This window comes from Penaeus vannamei, chromosome 17 (genome assembly GCF_042767895.1).
Source record: "Penaeus vannamei isolate JL-2024 chromosome 17, ASM4276789v1, whole genome shotgun sequence".
In the NCBI taxonomy this organism is placed as follows: Eukaryota; Metazoa; Arthropoda; class Malacostraca; order Decapoda; family Penaeidae; genus Penaeus; species Penaeus vannamei.
The window spans coordinates 41,438,871-41,455,661 of NC_091565.1; the positions used below are offsets into that span (position 1 = coordinate 41,438,871).

Here is a 16,791-nt window from a genome sequence, read left to right on the forward strand (position 1 = left end):
GATAGTTGCTATGTGTCAACTATCTGGAGGAGTGTTGAAAGGTTAAAGATGTGGGAAAATGTTATGGTGGTTTAGGTAAGGGAGTTAGATCAAGTGAAGGATATTTATGCGTCTGAGGAAGGAGAACAGGTTGTCAAGGCAGAAGCCGTGGGATTCTGTAAGGATGTCTGATATGTTGGGAGGTCGGCGAAGGGAGGATAGGTGTGGAAAAGCAGAGGTACGTGCTGTATTAAAGCGTGGACAGGACAAGAGATTGTGTGGAACTGAAAGAGTGACGTTCCATAGAGGACATAGGGGCGGGTCAGAGCGTGACATTAGATAGACGTGTTAGGCGAGTGTGGCCAATACGTAAGCGTGCGAGGGCCGTCTCCCAACGTCTGTTCCTGTGAAATGGAGCTGACCAAGATGAGATTGATGGGTTTACAGTACGTAATTTATTGTTGTGGAGGCTTGACTAGAAAGATTGCCATCGGGTATACAAGATTTTTAAGTGGGGGTAATAATCCGTAGCTGGAATATACGAAAAGCGTAGTTGAGGTGATGTGGACATTGCAGCATAGCGTGCAAGAGTATCTGCCTGTTCATTGCCAGGGATTCCAACATGGCTGGGTACCCAGCAAAATCTGACAGGTTTGCGACGTGGGGATAGATAGAACAACCAGTTCTGGATCTTACAGACAAGGGGATTGGTCGAGTGCATATACTTTATGAGGGTTAAAGAGTTACGGGAGTCAGTAAAAATAGTTTACACCCTTCGGGTCTCGACGCCACTCCATGTCTGGCTGGTTTGGTACAACTTCGACATCCACAGCGTCGGGCTCGTGCATGTACATCGGTCATCAACCCTTAATATTCCTCTTCTTCCAACTCTTCGAAGACATAGGCACCCTCTGAAGAAGTTGTATCAATGTTCTCGTCGGATTAATCCGATGAAACTTCACTGATTTCACTGCCGCTGTAGTCTTGTAGTAAGTCCGCCATGTTGTACAATGTATTGAATGCAGAGAATGCTGTGATCGCGTTCTGGAATTGACGTCACATATCCGGGTTCCGGATTTTCGCGGGAAAATATAACTTGACTTCGGAAAATCGAAATAAATCAATTTTTGGGAATTATTTTCAGATTTCCTTTTTTACTCAGAGAGATAGTTTGCGAGCTAATTCTCCCTTTTTAGAATTTTCAGTTGTTACTTCACATAAGCCCTTTAAGGGGGTAAGGGCTAGACAACTAAATCAGGGGAATACGGTGGCCATGGTTCTCGCAAGCCGTTCGGGACTGGCACAAGGTCAGCCTTTCATCCTTTCAGCACGGTTCTTACACCTTAGGAACTAGATAGTAGAAGAAGTTGGAGAAGGGATGGAAACAAAAGCTGGAGGGCGAAAAGACCATGCAAAATTAGTTGAGTCGAGGGCTGAGGTCCTTGGCAGGAGAGATCCCTGCATTGGGTCTCAGTCTTCGTCAACCAGGTTAGATATTGCAAGGGCTTGAGACTCCGATTCAACTGACAAGGCGTGAACGATCATGACGGTTGCGGAATGGGATCTGGCCCACTTGTTTTTGAAGGCACTTTGGAAAAGTAAGGTATTGTCAGAGTACTAGGCTGTAGAGGGAATCACAAAAAATCTATTCCATTTGACTGGGCTAAACAGTTTATTCAAAACGGTTGTAGAGGTGGGAATTGTTGAAGGACGAGGTCGAGAGGCGGAGGGTGTGGTGTGGAAAGATGTAGTGATGTGTTGGGGAGGGGGGCAATAAGGTGGAAGAGTTGTTATAAGGGAGGGGGTGTAGAAAAAGGGTATTTGGGTAGAAGATGGTGTCAAGAACATTGGGGTTGAGAGAGGGGTGTTACTTGGAGATCGAGTTATCTGGAGAGATGGTTCAGAATGAGTTGGGTTGATTGTAGGCGTTGTCAATGGGGAAGTAGAATCAGTGGTCTGAGCCGTGGTCTGAGCCGTGGTCGGAGCCGTGGTCAAAGGGGAGTCAGGGGTCGGTAAATCATTGGGGTCGGAACTACGGAGGTTATTTGATAAAGGGGCAAGCATCAATGCCTTTAATAGGGGTACAAAATCTTCATTACTGACCATGGGGAGCTTGAAATAAGTGGGGATGATTAACGGCCTACTCCTCAGGGTCCCCATGAGAGGTAAGGGCTCGACAACTACAGGGGAATACCGTGCCCGTCGCTCCCTGAGGCCGTTCATGACTGGCACGAAGTCAGTCGTGTTGAAAGGATGAGAGGCTCTCACATTTAAGGAAATAGATAGGTGTAGGGAAGGTAAGGAAAAAAAGTAGATGGAGGAGAAAAGTCTACGCAAAATTAGTTGAGTCAGAGGCTAAGGCCCAAGGTAGGGATGATCCCTATATTGGGCCTTAGTCCTCATCTCCTAAGCCCCCCCCCCCCCCCACGACAACGAGCAAGGAATTGGGGGGTATAGCCTGGGTAGATGATTCAGGATGGGTCAAGTTTGCAACATGTGTAGAGGGAAGGTGGTGTACTAACAGTGGTCGGAGCCGTGGTCAAAGGGAAGTCAGGGGTCGATAAACTAAAGAGGTTAGATTCAGAGAGGTTAGTTGATAAAGGGACAAGCCTCAATGCCCCTAAATAGGGTACAAAATCTCCATTATTGACCATTGTTAGCTTGACATGCGAGGGGAGGGTAAAGAGGTCTACCCCTCAGGGTCCCCATAAGGGGTAAGGGCTGAGGTCCAAGGCAGGGAAGATCTACATTGGGCCTCAGTCTGTCTCCTACACCCCCCCCCCCCCCCACCACCACGACAGTAGGAAACTGGGGGAGAGGGTTAATGGTTAATGGTTAAAATAAATGTGCTAGACATCTAAGGTCATATAGCACTATAGGAAGGTATAGTAAAGGGGATGTCAGGTGATAGTTGCTATGTGTCAACTATCTAGAGGAGTGTTGAAAGGTTGAAGATAGGGGAAAAGGTTATGGTGGTGGTGGTTTAGGTAAGGGAGTTAGATCAAGTGAAGGATATTTATGCGTCTGAGGAAGGAGAACAGGTTGTCAAGGCAGAAGCTGTGGGATTCTGTAAGGATGTCTGATATGTTGGGAGGTCGGCGAAGGGCGGATAGGTGTGGAAAAGCAGAGGTACGTGCTGTATTAAAGTGTGGACAGGGCAAGAGAATGTGTGGAACTGAAAGAGGGACGTTATATAGAGGACCAATGTAGGGGAGCTATAGCTTATGAGTGATATCGCATATGGTACGTATTGGGGCATCTGGGGGAGGAGGGGTATTAGGAGGTAGGGAATTTGGGGAAGGGTATTGTTGTGACACGAGTTATTCTCGTGTGTATCCGGGAGGGAGTGCAAAAGATAGAGGGGATGGAAGGAGGGAGAATGTGCCTATAGTTGGGGTTTAAGGGGGCGGGTTGTGTTGGGAGGGGGTAGATGTGAGGCAGTATTAGTGGTAGGAGGGTGGATATCGGAAGGATGGATAGTTTGAGTTGAAGGGGATGTGTTGTCTTGGGAGGGATTAGGAGGAAGGGGTATTGTAAGAGAGAGATGGATATCGGAGGTGGACGGAATTGAGGGGGTTAGGTTGTGTTGAGAGGGAGTAGGAGGAAGGGGTGTAGGGGGAATATTAATAGGAGGGATATGAATATCGGCAGCCACTTCAAGTGTGGAAGGAGCATGAGTTATGGGATCTTGTGTCTTAAGCATATAACTTGTCATCCATTGTTTCTGCAATGAAGTTGGTTGGAGAGTTTTGTGGGATAAAGGTTTTCTTATGAGGGAGGGAAGAGAAGACTGGTGTCTTAGGAATAAAGGTAAAGGTAGGTGGAGGTGACTGTGCTGTAGGGGAAGAAGGGTTAGAACGTTTAGTCTGTCTACTACGGGTAGTGCGGGGAGGGAGAGGGGTTGGTGTTGGGGCTGTAGTTGAGATTGGGGTGTCTGGGTTTAGAGTGGCAAAGGAATTGGTCTGAGGGATGTAGAATGTAGAAGTGGAAATGGGGACATCTTGGGGTTGAGCGAACAAGGTTACTAGAGTATGTAGTACGAGAGAAACCTTGTCGACGTGCTTCGTCTGGCTTCACGTAAAGTGAGACCATTTTTGTATCTGATAGTTGATACCTCAGATTCAAACTTGTAAGTGGGACAGCCTCTATAAAATACATTATGGGGGCCGCCGCAGTTAGCACATGTGCTGAGCAGTTTGATCGGTTATGACCAGGTTGGGCACATATGGGGCATCGGTCTGTGGAACGGCAACAGTTTTGACATTGACGGGGAGGGGGTTGGTATGGTCGAACAGGGAGGGACTGTCCATCGGTGTAGATACGGAAGGTGATTTTGGCAAGGGTTGGATGTGGTTCTGCAGGAATGGGGTTGCCAGAATGATCAGTTAAATTTGATAGTGCTATAGATTGTTTCTGATCTGACTGTTACAAGACGGGAGCGATCGTGTCTGGTATAGAAAGGGACTCTGCCCACTTGTTTTTGGAGACATTGTTGAAAGAGAAGTGTTGCCTGAGTAGGGGATTGTAGAAGGGATCGCGAAAAATCGGTCCCATTTAACTGGGCTAAACAGTATTTAAGATATCTGTAGGGTTAGTGGTGGTGGATGGTCGGGGACGTGTGGAAGAGGGAGTATTACAGAATGGTGAATCAAGCTGCAAGGTAGTAATAAGGGAGGATTGCTTGCTTGATGAAAGTTGCGGGGGTAGAGTTGATGAATTTGAGGAAGTTGGGTGGATAGGAATGTCTTCTGGAGATTGATTTTCTGCTTGGGTGGGCAATGCACTAGTAGGCATTGAGGAGTGGGTAGTAGTTTATGTTCAGAGTCATGGTCAAAGGAGAGCCTGGGGTCGGCGAGTCAGTGGGGCTATTTGATGAAAGGGCAAGCCTCACTGCCCCTAATAAGGACATTACATCTTCGTTACTGGCTATGGGAAGTCTCGATTCTGTAAAGGGAAATAAACAGTCCATTCCCAAGTGCCCTGTACGGGGATAAGGGCTAGACAACTAAATCGGGAGTACCATGCCCAGGGTTCCCGCAGGCCGTTCAAGGACTGGCACAAGGTCAGCCTTTCATCCTTTCATCACGGCTCTTACACCTTAGGACGTAGATAGTAGAAGGGATTGGAGAAGAGAAACAAAAAGCTGGAGGGGGAAAAGACCATGCAAAATTAGTCCAGTCGAGGGTTGAGGCCCTAGACGGGAGATTCCTACATTGGGTCTCAGTCTCCGTCTCGTAAGACCCCCCATGATGACAACAGGCAAGGGATTGGGGGTATAGCCTGGGTAGATGATTCAGTCAAGTATGAAAAATGTGTAGAGGGAAGGTGGTGTACTAACAGTGGTCGGAGCCGTGGTCAAAGGGAAGTCAGGGGTCGATAAACTAAAGAGGTTTGATTCAGAGAGGGTCGTTGATAAAGGGGCAAGCCTCAATGACCCTAAATAGGGTACAAAAACTTCAATATTGACCATCGTAAGCTTGACATGCGAGGGGAGGGTAAAGATGTCTACCCCTCAGGGTCCCCATAAGGGGTAAGGGCTGAGTTTCCAAGGCAGGGGAGATCTGCATTGGGCCTCAGTCTGTCTCTGGGTAATTTATTCCTTGTACTTATCTGACTTTTCAGTATGCTTTTTGATAAACTTGATATATTGAATTAAAGGATAAAGAAACTTAATTTCCTTGAATATATTCTTATACAAAAGTAACAAAATGAAATTTGATTAACAGAACGTGTACTTCAAAAAATATACATATTTAGGAAACCACAAATTATCACATGATCTTAATACTGTGAAATTGTGTAAACTTCCTTGCATCTTCACAGTAAACTTTTACTGCTTAATCAGGCAATTCCAAAAAGAGAGATCCTTCAACAAGCCAAGTCATCAACAAAATTAACCTTCCATAGTAGTAAAAGTTACATGTTTAGCAACATGTTATACAATTCCCATGTAAATTAAAAAGCAACAATTCACCTAGATACCAGTCCATTTTTCTAATGATTAACTCACGTAAATTAGTGACCTTCATCCATATGTAAAATGACCACTTTTGATAAAGTAAATGTTTCTATTATCAATATCTAAAAATTCAAACCACAAGACGTAGGCAATGATGGATTTAAACTCAAAACGATCACTTTAATGTTTTGGCAAGCCTGCCAAAGGTAGGAATTCCTTCCCTCCAAAAACCCAACCTATTAGAAAATTAAGTAAAAGTTAGTAGTACTGTGCAAAAAAAGTAAACTAACAAGAAGACACCCTCACCTTCCTACTAGGCAATTATTTCGTAACCAAACATTAAAATGGTCACCCACTGCACGGAGGCCCAACTGCTCCAGCGGATTACAAATTATGAGCGATTTAAAAATCTACGACAATCACCAAGTCATGATACACAAACAAAAGACAACTGATTACTTTCCCTACTAGAGGAAGGCAGGAAACAAAGCACTCTTATAGGGCTTGGACTCAGTTTCCTTCACGCCCCCACCTTTTAAAAAAGAATGCGAGGACAAAACACTTCTTGGGGGAAATTCATTCCTTTGCAGTTAAGACCTTGGGGAGGTGAAAGTCAATTTAAGATAGAAAACCTGGACCAAACTCAATGCTATTGTCAATGGGCCCATCAAAATATTTGTAAATTCCATAAAAATAAGACTAAATGTAAACTAGTTCTCTAAAACTGGCCCACATACAAAAAGAGAATCCTATGTTTAAATAAGCAGAATTCGAAACTTGAAAATTTCTTACCATGGCATGGAACACCAACTAAAAACCTAATGGATACTTTCTCCTTTGCTTTTGTGACCGACACAAATAAAAACAAAAAAAAATATAAAAGTGCTTAGGTGTGCTGCACTAAAAATGGCAAGTTCCATCTTAAAATAATATGAAGCTGACTGGCTTCTTCCATACAGCTTTCAGCATGATATATTAAAAACACTTGTGTTATTAATAGTATTTTAGGCAGTAATAAAACCACATTTTGCAAGCCAATAAAAGCTGATGGAATCCTATTCAACCTACTATGAAAGCCCTCTTCATAGAGTATCATAATGACAATCACACAGTAAAACATTAAACCAACACCACAATCAACCTGATATATGGCAATAGGTCAACCACCTCAAGTCCATACAAAAATTTCACACCTTAGTCATGGTACAGTCTCTTAAAACACACACCTCTACACCACAAAATATACACCCCTTTCATTAACCTCTCAATGTATGAGTGGACATGACCATGAATACATAAATCGCCAAATATTTTTAACTAAAATTAGGTGGTATCAGAATACAAAGTTTAAATAACTCGGCTAAGAGTGGTTTGTGTGCGGAGCTTGGAGTTCCTCATGAGAGGCTTGTGGCCGCCATGGGCATCCATTGGGTGAGTGAGCTGCCAACATGATCGACAGAAATACTTGAAGCAATTCTCATCTCGACAGAAATATGGTCCTTGCTGCATCTGACAGAGCTGACAGAGAGAGTCAGCAAGATATGGATCCACCTGTACCTGAAATAGGAAGTCAGTGGTAGTATCAAATTTTTAACCAACACCAATCAATTTATACAATATGGAATAAAATGAACATTTACCAGTTACCTTCTTGGTAAATTTGGGTGTTTTTATCTCAATGAATGCTGCTCTCACTGCCTTCCTGTATGACTGCACATTGTTAAAGGTGACTCTGCCAGACCCAATTGGGTATTTGTGCTTGTCTGTATCTATTCCTGTAAGAGAGGATAGCCATTCTTATTGGTTTTATTTCTAAGCAAAACAAAACATGTGACAGTAGCGTATTTCCATTTATTATATATTTGTAAGCCATTCTCCACTGTTTAGTCTACCACTAATAGTGTTTTAGAACAAACTTTCCTCACACACAAATACACTTTAGAAGTACACTATATTAATGACACCCACTCAATTTTCCCAACTTTCTAAATTCTAATTTCCTTTTCTATGACAGGTTGATGGCAGTGCATATACAGGTATGGAGTGAATTCTCATGTACTGAGCAATGCCTTGTCAGCAACTATGGCTTCTTATTTAAAGACTATCTTTAGCCACCCTCTGTTCTCCCAAACTTTAGCCACTGATCTTATCCTATTGAAGCCATATATCTTCTCCCTCCCCATAATTTTCCTTCTAGGCACACATTTCCCCACATCATCTCAAAAGGTGGAGTTGTCCTCAATGTACACGACCTCTATTCTTTTCCAAAATGCTTTCATTTGTGAAACACTTTCAGCATTCTCTACTGCCATTTCGAGAGTATACTTATTTACACACGAAAACTCTACCACACGTATCTTTAGTCCGAAATACAATGTACCTGAATACACAACTCCTCCAAACAGGTCATTCATGATGTTAGCCAATCCTTCTGCACTCAACATTCCATGCAGTGCACCAACAAACACAGTTTTTGCAGGATCCAACTGATATGATGGACAGCGGACATAGTTGCTATCACTGATCACCCATGGAATTATCTGCACCTGTTTAAGAGAAAAAAGAAATGAAATTAACATTAACTTTTGTTGAAGAAGATTCCCAGATTTCCATCAAGGCCTTTCCAGGTAAAAACAGTTATCTATACTTAGATAATCCATCACAAAAAATAAATGAACTGGTTTACAATCACAAAGTAAAGTTCTTATAGGTTATCTAAAGACATGTATGATCTGAACGCCCTTTAAAAATCTTACCTCCTTCTGACGAATTCGTCTTGAAGAAATCTTGTAGTAATAGTTCCCACCAATGCTAAAATCTTGGCTACAAGAGGACAGTAGAGATTTCACCTGTAAATCATCAAATTTGCTAAGAAACCAGACAAGGTAGAATCAAAATCATTTGAACTAGAAATTGAACATATCACATTCCTGTAATATAAAGTAGTAATATGAAGTTACAACTAACATCTTGCTTTAAAATTCATTGACAAAATGCACTTGCAAGAGACCCTCTTCTATGAAAATTTGCCCGAAATTTTTTTAAACATGGATTTTGGATACTTTCAGGCGAGCTTTTATTCTTAAGCACCTCATTAATTTTCTGTATCTAAAAGCATCCAGACATTGTCACTTGGGAAATGCTCATTCATATATATACACAGTATATATATATATCTTTACATCCTGCATGCACGCACACTCCAGGATGATGGCCTATCAAAGTGATGGCTTGATCTCTCTCACTGGAGTCACAGTATCACATCATGCACAGTTGAGCTTCCTCCAAGTTGTGCCTTTTAAACAGTTGTTCCTTTATTTGGCCTTTAAAAGTAGGCTGAAAGCCTCATTTTAGCCTCAGTATTAGGTATAAGCATGCTCTTAAACATACATGCATTACATACAAACATACATTACATACATACATGCATTACATATATATATCTTTTAGAGTAGGTACTCAAGTAAGCCTAATGCCAGGATTTAGGGCAACATCTGCTCAGCAAAATGCCTGGATACAAGGGTTAAGAAAGCTTTGGGCCAAGAATAATAGTGCATAAAATCAAAATTTCATAATCATATAAAAAGGCAGTCACCTTCAAATACAAGTACAATAAAAAAATACTAATGGTAAACTGACCTGCTTTTCATGTTCAAAGAGGATGTACACATATCCACGTGGTGGGTTTGCAGAGTTCTCTTTACCAGGCCACTCCACTTGGATATTACCAAAATGTAAAAAGGTCTGTTTCAAAGCTGCTTCTGTGACATCCCAGGGAACACCACCCAAAAACACCTGCAGATTCCAAAGCATATAAATAATAATGAAAGGATGCAAGGTATTAGTTACTGCCACAAAGCCAGATGGCCAGGGGAATATTTAGTTTTCTGATGTATTAACTTGTATGTAGCTCTTATGTACAAATATGGAAGCAAAGAAAGCAAAATGTATGGTACAAAAAAAAAAAAAAAAAAAAAAAAAAAAAAAAAATTATATATATATATATATATATATATATATATATATATATATATATATATATATATATATATATATATATATATATATATAAAATAAAATAAATCAGATAAGTAAAATGGTAATCTAAACAATCCTGACATATACAAGATTGTGAAATGTTGTTCATAACAAAAGAGCAAAACTAGCATGGGCAAAATTTCTTTACCCAAAGAAAGACACCAACTGCTTTCAAATAGCGAGATTTCACTTGCCTTACAGGAGTATATGGGATTTTTGTGTACTCTTGTTGGTAGCTGTCCACTCCATGTACAGGTTGCATCACACACAGCTTTTATAAATTGTCAAAAGATCTTGCAGGTTAATGAGATTAATCAATCATTACACAATAGAAGATTAAACATTGTAAAAGCCCTTCACAAAAATGACTGACAACTTTGTCAATTTTCTTTAAGGTAGCCATTCCACACCCCAGCTATTATGACCTAAGAAACAAGCCATATTCAGCTTTGTCAAAAGTTACACCAAGGTACTCTCAGATCTGTTCTTATTTGACAATCAGATCAGTCCTAGGAAAAGAGTCACATTTGCCTACATGTGACTGCATGTACCTGCGAGATCTGCAGCACTATCAATCTTTTAAATGTTACCAATATTGTTGAATTATTTACAGCCACATACAACTTTTCAACAGTTATGTTTGTTTTTTTTCAACAGTAGGTGTAAAAATTAAGTTTTGATAAATTACTTCTCTGAATGTAAGATGCTCTCTAAATGCGTTAAAATGTTAATACCAAAGAACAACTTGAAGGCAACAGACCCTACCTGCAGCATTCCTGTGCATCTTGGCCGCCTTTTCAATAGAGTAAGGGTCTGTTGGGTTGGCCAACAAGCTGGCAAGAGGCCCTGGTGCTCTCGACTCCCCACTCAACAGACTGGTCCCATCCATCAAGCCCGGAAATAACTGGGATGTTAACCAAGCATTCTGTAGCTGAGCTAAGCTTGTCAAGTCTACACCTAGACAAAATGAAATTTACAAGAAATAAGTGGGTTTTATTCTTTACACAAAAATGTAACAAAAGGAGATTTACAGATGTCTTCAAAATCGTTAAATTCAATATTAAAGGGTTCTTTAGAATAAAATTGTGTGAGAGGATAGAGAAGAAAAAGGAAAGGACAGAGGAAGATACTAACCTTGTGGTACCTGTGACAAAGCATTTTGTGGGTTGATGCTGGAATTGTTATTAAAGTTTGCTTGCAGCTGGCTTACATTACCCACTTGGTGGTGTTGTTGTAGATTAAACAGTGCAGCATTTGGCAACAGCTGCTGCTGGTTTACATTAAGAAGTGGACCTTGACGAGTTACACTGACTGCTGGGTGATTTCCTTGATTGTTAGCACTAGCATTGGCACCAAGGTTAAGCGAGCTCTGAAATAATATCAACTTTTCCTAAATCTCTTACAAACTACTCAAATTTAAACCATTACATGTTCAAAAGTAATCAAGCAAGGTAACTGATGTACACCAAACAAACACCAAAACAGATAAGAACACAAACCACGAGATCAGCAATGGCTGTAATATCACCAGCTTTGTTTGCGCTCACTTCATGAGGAAATGCAGCAGAGTCCTGGCACCCCATCAAGATTGCATCTTCCAAGGTAGGGCTACCAGGTTCACTAAAAAATTAAAATAAAATTCATGGGTTTTATCACACATTACTATGAAGCACCAGTCTATTATGTTTTTTGTGTGCAGGTTTTTTATGCAATGGTGTAGGATTTACTCTGACAAGGCCATCAATTATTTTTCCAATAAAAAGAAAAACAAACCATAGCACCATACAGCCACCAAAATTAATCAATGGCTTCTCTACGCAAGTAATTGAAGTGCTTGAGCAATCCTTCCACCCCTAAGCTTCCCAAATCTTTCCTTTATATTTGGAAGGGTAATCATTTTAATTTCATAAACAGTGGGCATGGCTTGTACGCACATGCAATCCCTGGCAGCATGTGGTCAAGTCTAGCTCAAAAAGTGGGGAAATGATCACCATAACGGCAATAAAAAGATAAGATGTGATTACAAGCTAATACATAGTATTTGAACTTGGATTGCCTTTCTAGCCATGCCTAAAAAAAAAAAAAAAAAAAAAAAAAAAAGTGGAAGAAATACAGGCCTAATCCCCCCTATTTTCCAAAATAGGAGGATTAGTCTGGGAAACTATAACAATAAAAAGAACTTTTCTTTGGAATAGGAATGGCTGAAATGGGGAACTGGAAATTGATCTTTTGTAAATATATCTTTAATCCCATTCAATAAAATTAAAGTGTTAGAAGTCTTTTCACAGGGTCTTTTACTACTAGAAAAGAAATCCAAGGGCTCAAAATAGCTGAAAATAGTCTCCATTCCATTTAGTACACTATATATATAAAAGTTCAAAAGGAGAGAGAGAGAAAAAAAAGTCTTGCCTAGCAGTGGAAGCTCTCATCCTGTGTGCAATGCTTGTTGGTCCTGGCGAGTAATTAAAGGAGTGTCGTGAAACACTTGAACCACTTGAATGTGGGCTATCATCCATGTAGCTGAAGACATTATTGCGCCCACACACCTGAAAATTACAAAACATTAAGTAATTGAATAAAAAATAAATAAAAAGAAAAAAACATCTATTGCAGAGTAAAAGATCAAACCTGTGAGGTAGTGCGAGGAGTGAGTGGAGTGTGTGGCGAAGTGGAGCTATCTGAGCTGTAGCTGTAGCTCTGAGCAAGAAGACGACTTAGAGGTATGCTTGGATCTACAGCAGCATTGCCAGTCTGCTAATTATACCATAATACCTTAGAGACAACTAAGTTAATACAGACATTACTATAACAACTAATAAGTTCAAATCAGATTAAACCAAGAAGACCAATTTATCAATTTTTCAAGATTGGGATTTAGACAAGTGATCTAATTTGTTTTGAAATTCTTACCTGACCATTCTTTTTAGGCCCAACTGGCCCTAGGTCTCCCACACTTGCTTCTGTTCCATTCATTAACTCAGTCAACATGGCATCTGAAAATAGGTAGGCCATCAAACATTCAAGAATGACATTCACATTCAATATGAATCCATAATAACTTTAAAGTGATAAAGACATACGAACCAATGGAATTCTTGTGAGCATTTTCTGATGAGAGATTTCGGAGATCTAGGGAGTTGTTGAGGAAGGAATTGATACGCATGATTGCTTCTAAGTTGTTTTCATCCTGTTCTACACCACTTAAGTTAAGGGACCCATATAGGTCTGTAAGATCATTCTGCAAAAAAATAAAGCTCCTCCTCAGTATGTAACTGATTAGTGACTTTCTAAAAGGTACAATGCCATCAACTTACTGGAATGTATGAGCAACAAAATTTGGTCACTTACATTAGGCATGAGATTTTCTTTGATTCATTTAGGAACCTGCTACTTAACCTTTACACATGATACAAAAATGTAAAACAAGAAAATAAAACAATCCATAGGCTGATGCAGGAACTTCTATCACAAGAATAAGCATAAGGAGATCCAAAGGGCAAAACAAAGAATGAAGGAAACCATGCAGGACTTAAATGTGAACCAGCATACACTTGCCTCAAAAGAATAAGCAAAAAGCTCTCACATCTGCAAATAAATATAAATCTTTTCTACTCAACCGAGTCAAAAATTTGAGCATATAGGAGTCAGCATTTTATAAACCTGTACACACTGTACATTCTATGAGCCCCTTGGATCTGGATGACGAGATTACCCCATCATGAAAAAATAGAGCTAAGTTACGGGAGACGCCCCAATCCCGCATTGAAAAAAATGTGGCCAAGGGGCGGGTGATGCCGCCTTCCCATCATGGGATTCAACCTCCCTTTCTGAGAGCACATTTGACATTTCAACCCTAGTGACCTTGGTGCAAACAAGTGACAATGACATTGTGTGCCGGCTCCGACTATGGGTATGGTGATTTTGTGCTGAAATTTTATGGAAGTATTAAAAATATTTTGGATTATGTGGAAGTGTTCCCATTGTGGAAGTGAATGCAGAATAGACTACAAAAGAAGACCCATTGCAATAAGTCTTGTGCTAAGGGGGGTAAAATTACAATGGATAACAATCAGGAATTGAGTAAAAAAAAAAAATATGGAATGGCTACCTTGACGTAAACCGAGACTTTTCATCTATCCTTTCTATTGTTGCCATGACAAATTTAGGCTCTTTCATATAATTAGAATTTTTACCCGCGTTTTCTCTAAATGTCACATTTTCTATGCACCATTTTCTACCAACGTGACATCACTTCCACCCCCAATGGAGCTTCGTGAACTCGCTTTCTCCCCTTCATCCCTCCCCCCCTCAGGAAATTAGTCTACAAGGACCCTTTCCCCCCTTGGGAGGGGGGAAGGGACCCCCCCTCCATTTGGAACTTAGTCCCTGGGAGGGTGTGTCGGGCTCGGTAACAATTAACACACATACATATATACATATACATATACATATATATATGTATATATAATCAATCTACACATATATATGTGTAAAATATACATTGCATATCTTTATTCATAAAGGGGTAATGGTGCCCAAGGCATTAATGTGTTAAATATTATAAGCGTAATGTTTAAAAGTGCGTAGTCTATAAGTGTTTCATACCCACGGATACTTAACCTAAAGATGGGTTGAATTACCGTAGAGTTTTTTAAAGTTGGCGCGTCATGTCTAAGTTTCAAAGAAGGCAAGTGAGCACGTCAAACTTTCATTATCATATTTGAAGTGTTTTTGGTGATTGTTGCATGCTATTTTGTCGTATAAATATCTTATTATAGCCTATTTTACCATGTTTCCACACGGATATACTTCATGCCATCACCTGATGTTGGGACTTATAACATCAACATTGTCGGCTGCTATCGTGACGGAAATGATCATCAGATTCTTTCTCATCACAAGAGAATAAATCTGATGATATAAATATTATCTAGGAAGTCCCGATTGTCATAATCAAAAAATTAACCCTAGGGGGCATAAGAAAAAGCACGGTGTGCCTTTTCCCCCGAACGATTTTTAAAAGCACCTGGTTTGACAAATCAAAACTGGACGTGGAAATGAACTTGATATATTTCTGCATCAAGGATTCACATTTTAACAAATTAGAAATTAATCAAAACTTAGTGATAATTCCATTAATGATTGGTCTAGTTTCTGCAGGGGAGTGCTGATCTCTTGATGCAAAAGAAATAATGCACTGACTGGGGGCCCAGGAAAACTGTAGAAATTGACGAGAGTAAATTCGGTAAGAGGAAGTACAATGTAGGAAGAGTGAAGGCCAGTGGGTGTTTGGTAGATTCTGCCAAGAAAAAAAAAAAAAAAAAAATCCTTTTCTTCGTATCCTTTGAAAAATGGGACTGACTCTAATCACAATCATTAGAGCCTATGTGAGACCCGGGACAACCCTAATTTCAGACTGTTCGAAAGCATGTGACAGTCTGAATGAAGAGGGCTTCAATCGCCTCAAAGTTAATCACTTACAATTTTGTTGATGCCAAAACTGGTGCCTATACTAACAACATCGAGAAGTGGAGGGATGCAATACAGTCCCCCAATTTGGCCGTCGGAAAGCGCATTTTGTTGGGTACATCGCGAGGGTGTTTTTTTTTAATGAGGCCCACCTGAGGCAAATAAGTGACTGCACCATTACCTGCTTGCTACTGCCGGGACTTAAAGTTTGACTCATCTTACAGATGATGACACTTTAACGTTGTTTAAATGGTAATTTCTTTCGACATTTACAGGTTGATAACATCATGCCATTCCACCCACCATCCCCCCGCTTTGGAGCTTCGTGAACTCCTTTATACCCCTTTGGAACTTTTGTGTTCTCTGGTGACAATTAGGGCATCTCGCGACATGACGTGACACCAAAAGCTGTCTTGTGATTGGAGGCAAGAGACCTCTAAGCTCCACCCATTTCTGTGATGTAATGGGAATGGTCACGGTTGATGGCTGTACTGGTTATTTTTCCGACAGGTACATAGTATTTTGGAATATGATATCCAAGATCTTGTTTGATATTTTATGGTGGCAAGTGCTGTTATAGATATCCAATAGGAGTACAAATATGCATGAAATGTCCAAAGTAGGTGGAATGTATCTGGCAACTTGATAAATGTTTACCGCCTGCACGATTCCTGTCCCATGAAAGGTGTCGTATTTCCTGAAACCGCTGGAAAGATGGTATTAAGTCTCTGCGAGGATGCGTCACTATCAGTAACAATTATCAACGACAGAAGCTGAGTGGTGATATTCAGGATATATTTTCATCCTTTAGCAGTGAATACGAGGCCGCAACAGCTTACACTAAGTTGTATCCATTCGATTTCTTCTGCTCATTGAGATGGTGGCGTCCATTTCCCTCAATCTCTATGCGTCGCTACAAATAACCTATACCACCAAAAAAACATCTGCGATTGGATATCTACCCTCTTTGGGCGTGTCACAACAGCTCTATTATTAAAGTATATAGATCTATACCCTTCCAATGTCAACAGAGAATAAAATTTAAATAACATTCGTTTTATCTGCTGTTTGTCTTGTGCTGAATAAATAAATTAATTACCCCTAAAGAAAGGTTTCCGACTCGGATGCAAGGAGAACGATCGGTTTTCGCCCCCAACTCTCTTCGTGTTATTTCACTAAATTTCTCATTTCACACCTAACAAAAACAAACAAGATGTAATTCATACGAAGGTAATTAAGTATATATAACGAAAATGAAGTTGTAAATGATGGATTTCAATAAAAAACGGATTGAAAAAAAATCGTAAATAATCATTTCAATAATTTTTCCTATAACAGTACATTTC

General features: G+C 40.3%; 2 protein-coding genes across 3 annotated transcripts in view; both read right to left on the reverse strand.

Moving 5' to 3' along the window:
- Nucleotides 1–1,449: 1,449 nt before the first annotated feature.
- Nucleotides 1,450–5,449, reverse strand: LOC138864687 (anti-sigma-I factor RsgI2-like). The gene is made up of 8 exons (XM_070132553.1): nucleotides 5,314–5,449; nucleotides 5,140–5,259; nucleotides 4,871–4,959; nucleotides 4,273–4,401; nucleotides 3,635–3,703; nucleotides 3,019–3,154; nucleotides 1,649–2,240; nucleotides 1,450–1,567 (listed from the first exon to the last, which is right to left on the reverse strand). Exons 1-8 carry the CDS (start codon nucleotides 5,447–5,449, stop codon nucleotides 1,450–1,452), a joined length of 1,389 nt encoding a protein of 462 aa, XP_069988654.1.
- Nucleotides 5,450–5,652: 203 nt separating this feature from the next.
- The window catches only part of LOC113829400 (polyadenylation element binding protein orb), an 11,479-nt gene continuing 340 nt past the window's right edge, over nucleotides 5,653–16,791 (reverse strand). Inside the window, exons 2-14 of one of the 2 annotated variants that reach the window (XM_027382573.2) lie at nucleotides 13,061–13,214; nucleotides 12,887–12,969; nucleotides 12,605–12,727; nucleotides 12,386–12,522; nucleotides 11,476–11,596; nucleotides 11,111–11,345; nucleotides 10,742–10,933; nucleotides 10,171–10,247; nucleotides 9,578–9,733; nucleotides 8,695–8,787; nucleotides 8,319–8,484; nucleotides 7,586–7,713; nucleotides 5,653–7,495 (exon numbers count right to left, since the gene is read on the reverse strand). In XM_027382573.2, coding sequence (XP_027238374.2) covers nucleotides 7,286–7,495; nucleotides 7,586–7,713; nucleotides 8,319–8,484; nucleotides 8,695–8,787; nucleotides 9,578–9,733; nucleotides 10,171–10,247; nucleotides 10,742–10,933; nucleotides 11,111–11,345; nucleotides 11,476–11,596; nucleotides 12,386–12,522; nucleotides 12,605–12,727; nucleotides 12,887–12,969; nucleotides 13,061–13,214 — 1,875 coding nt within the window. In that variant the 3' untranslated portion in view covers nucleotides 5,653–7,285. Of the gene's footprint in view, nucleotides 7,496–7,585; nucleotides 7,714–8,318; nucleotides 8,485–8,694; nucleotides 8,788–9,577; nucleotides 9,734–10,170; nucleotides 10,248–10,741; nucleotides 10,934–11,110; nucleotides 11,346–11,475; nucleotides 11,597–12,385; nucleotides 12,523–12,604; nucleotides 12,731–12,886; nucleotides 12,970–13,060; nucleotides 13,215–16,791 lie in introns of both variants that reach the window. The other variant, XM_027382572.2, reaches the window with a different exon arrangement.

What these genes read in the sequence shown, in the direction of transcription:
- LOC138864687 (XM_070132553.1), bottom strand. Translation starts at nt 5,449, where the DNA reads ATGGTCAATATTGAAGTTTTTGTACCCTATTTAGGGTCATTGAGGCTT. An exon ending in AGCTTCTGCCTTGACAACCT is followed by an intron (nt 2,241 to 3,018) that starts GTTCTCCTTCCT and finishes TAAATGTGAGAG; the next exon opens with CCTCTCATCCTTTCAACACG. An exon ending in ACAACCGTTTTGAATAAACT is followed by an intron (nt 1,568 to 1,648) that starts GTTTAGCCCAGT and finishes ACTTTTCCAAAG; the next exon opens with TGCCTTCAAAAACAAGTGGG.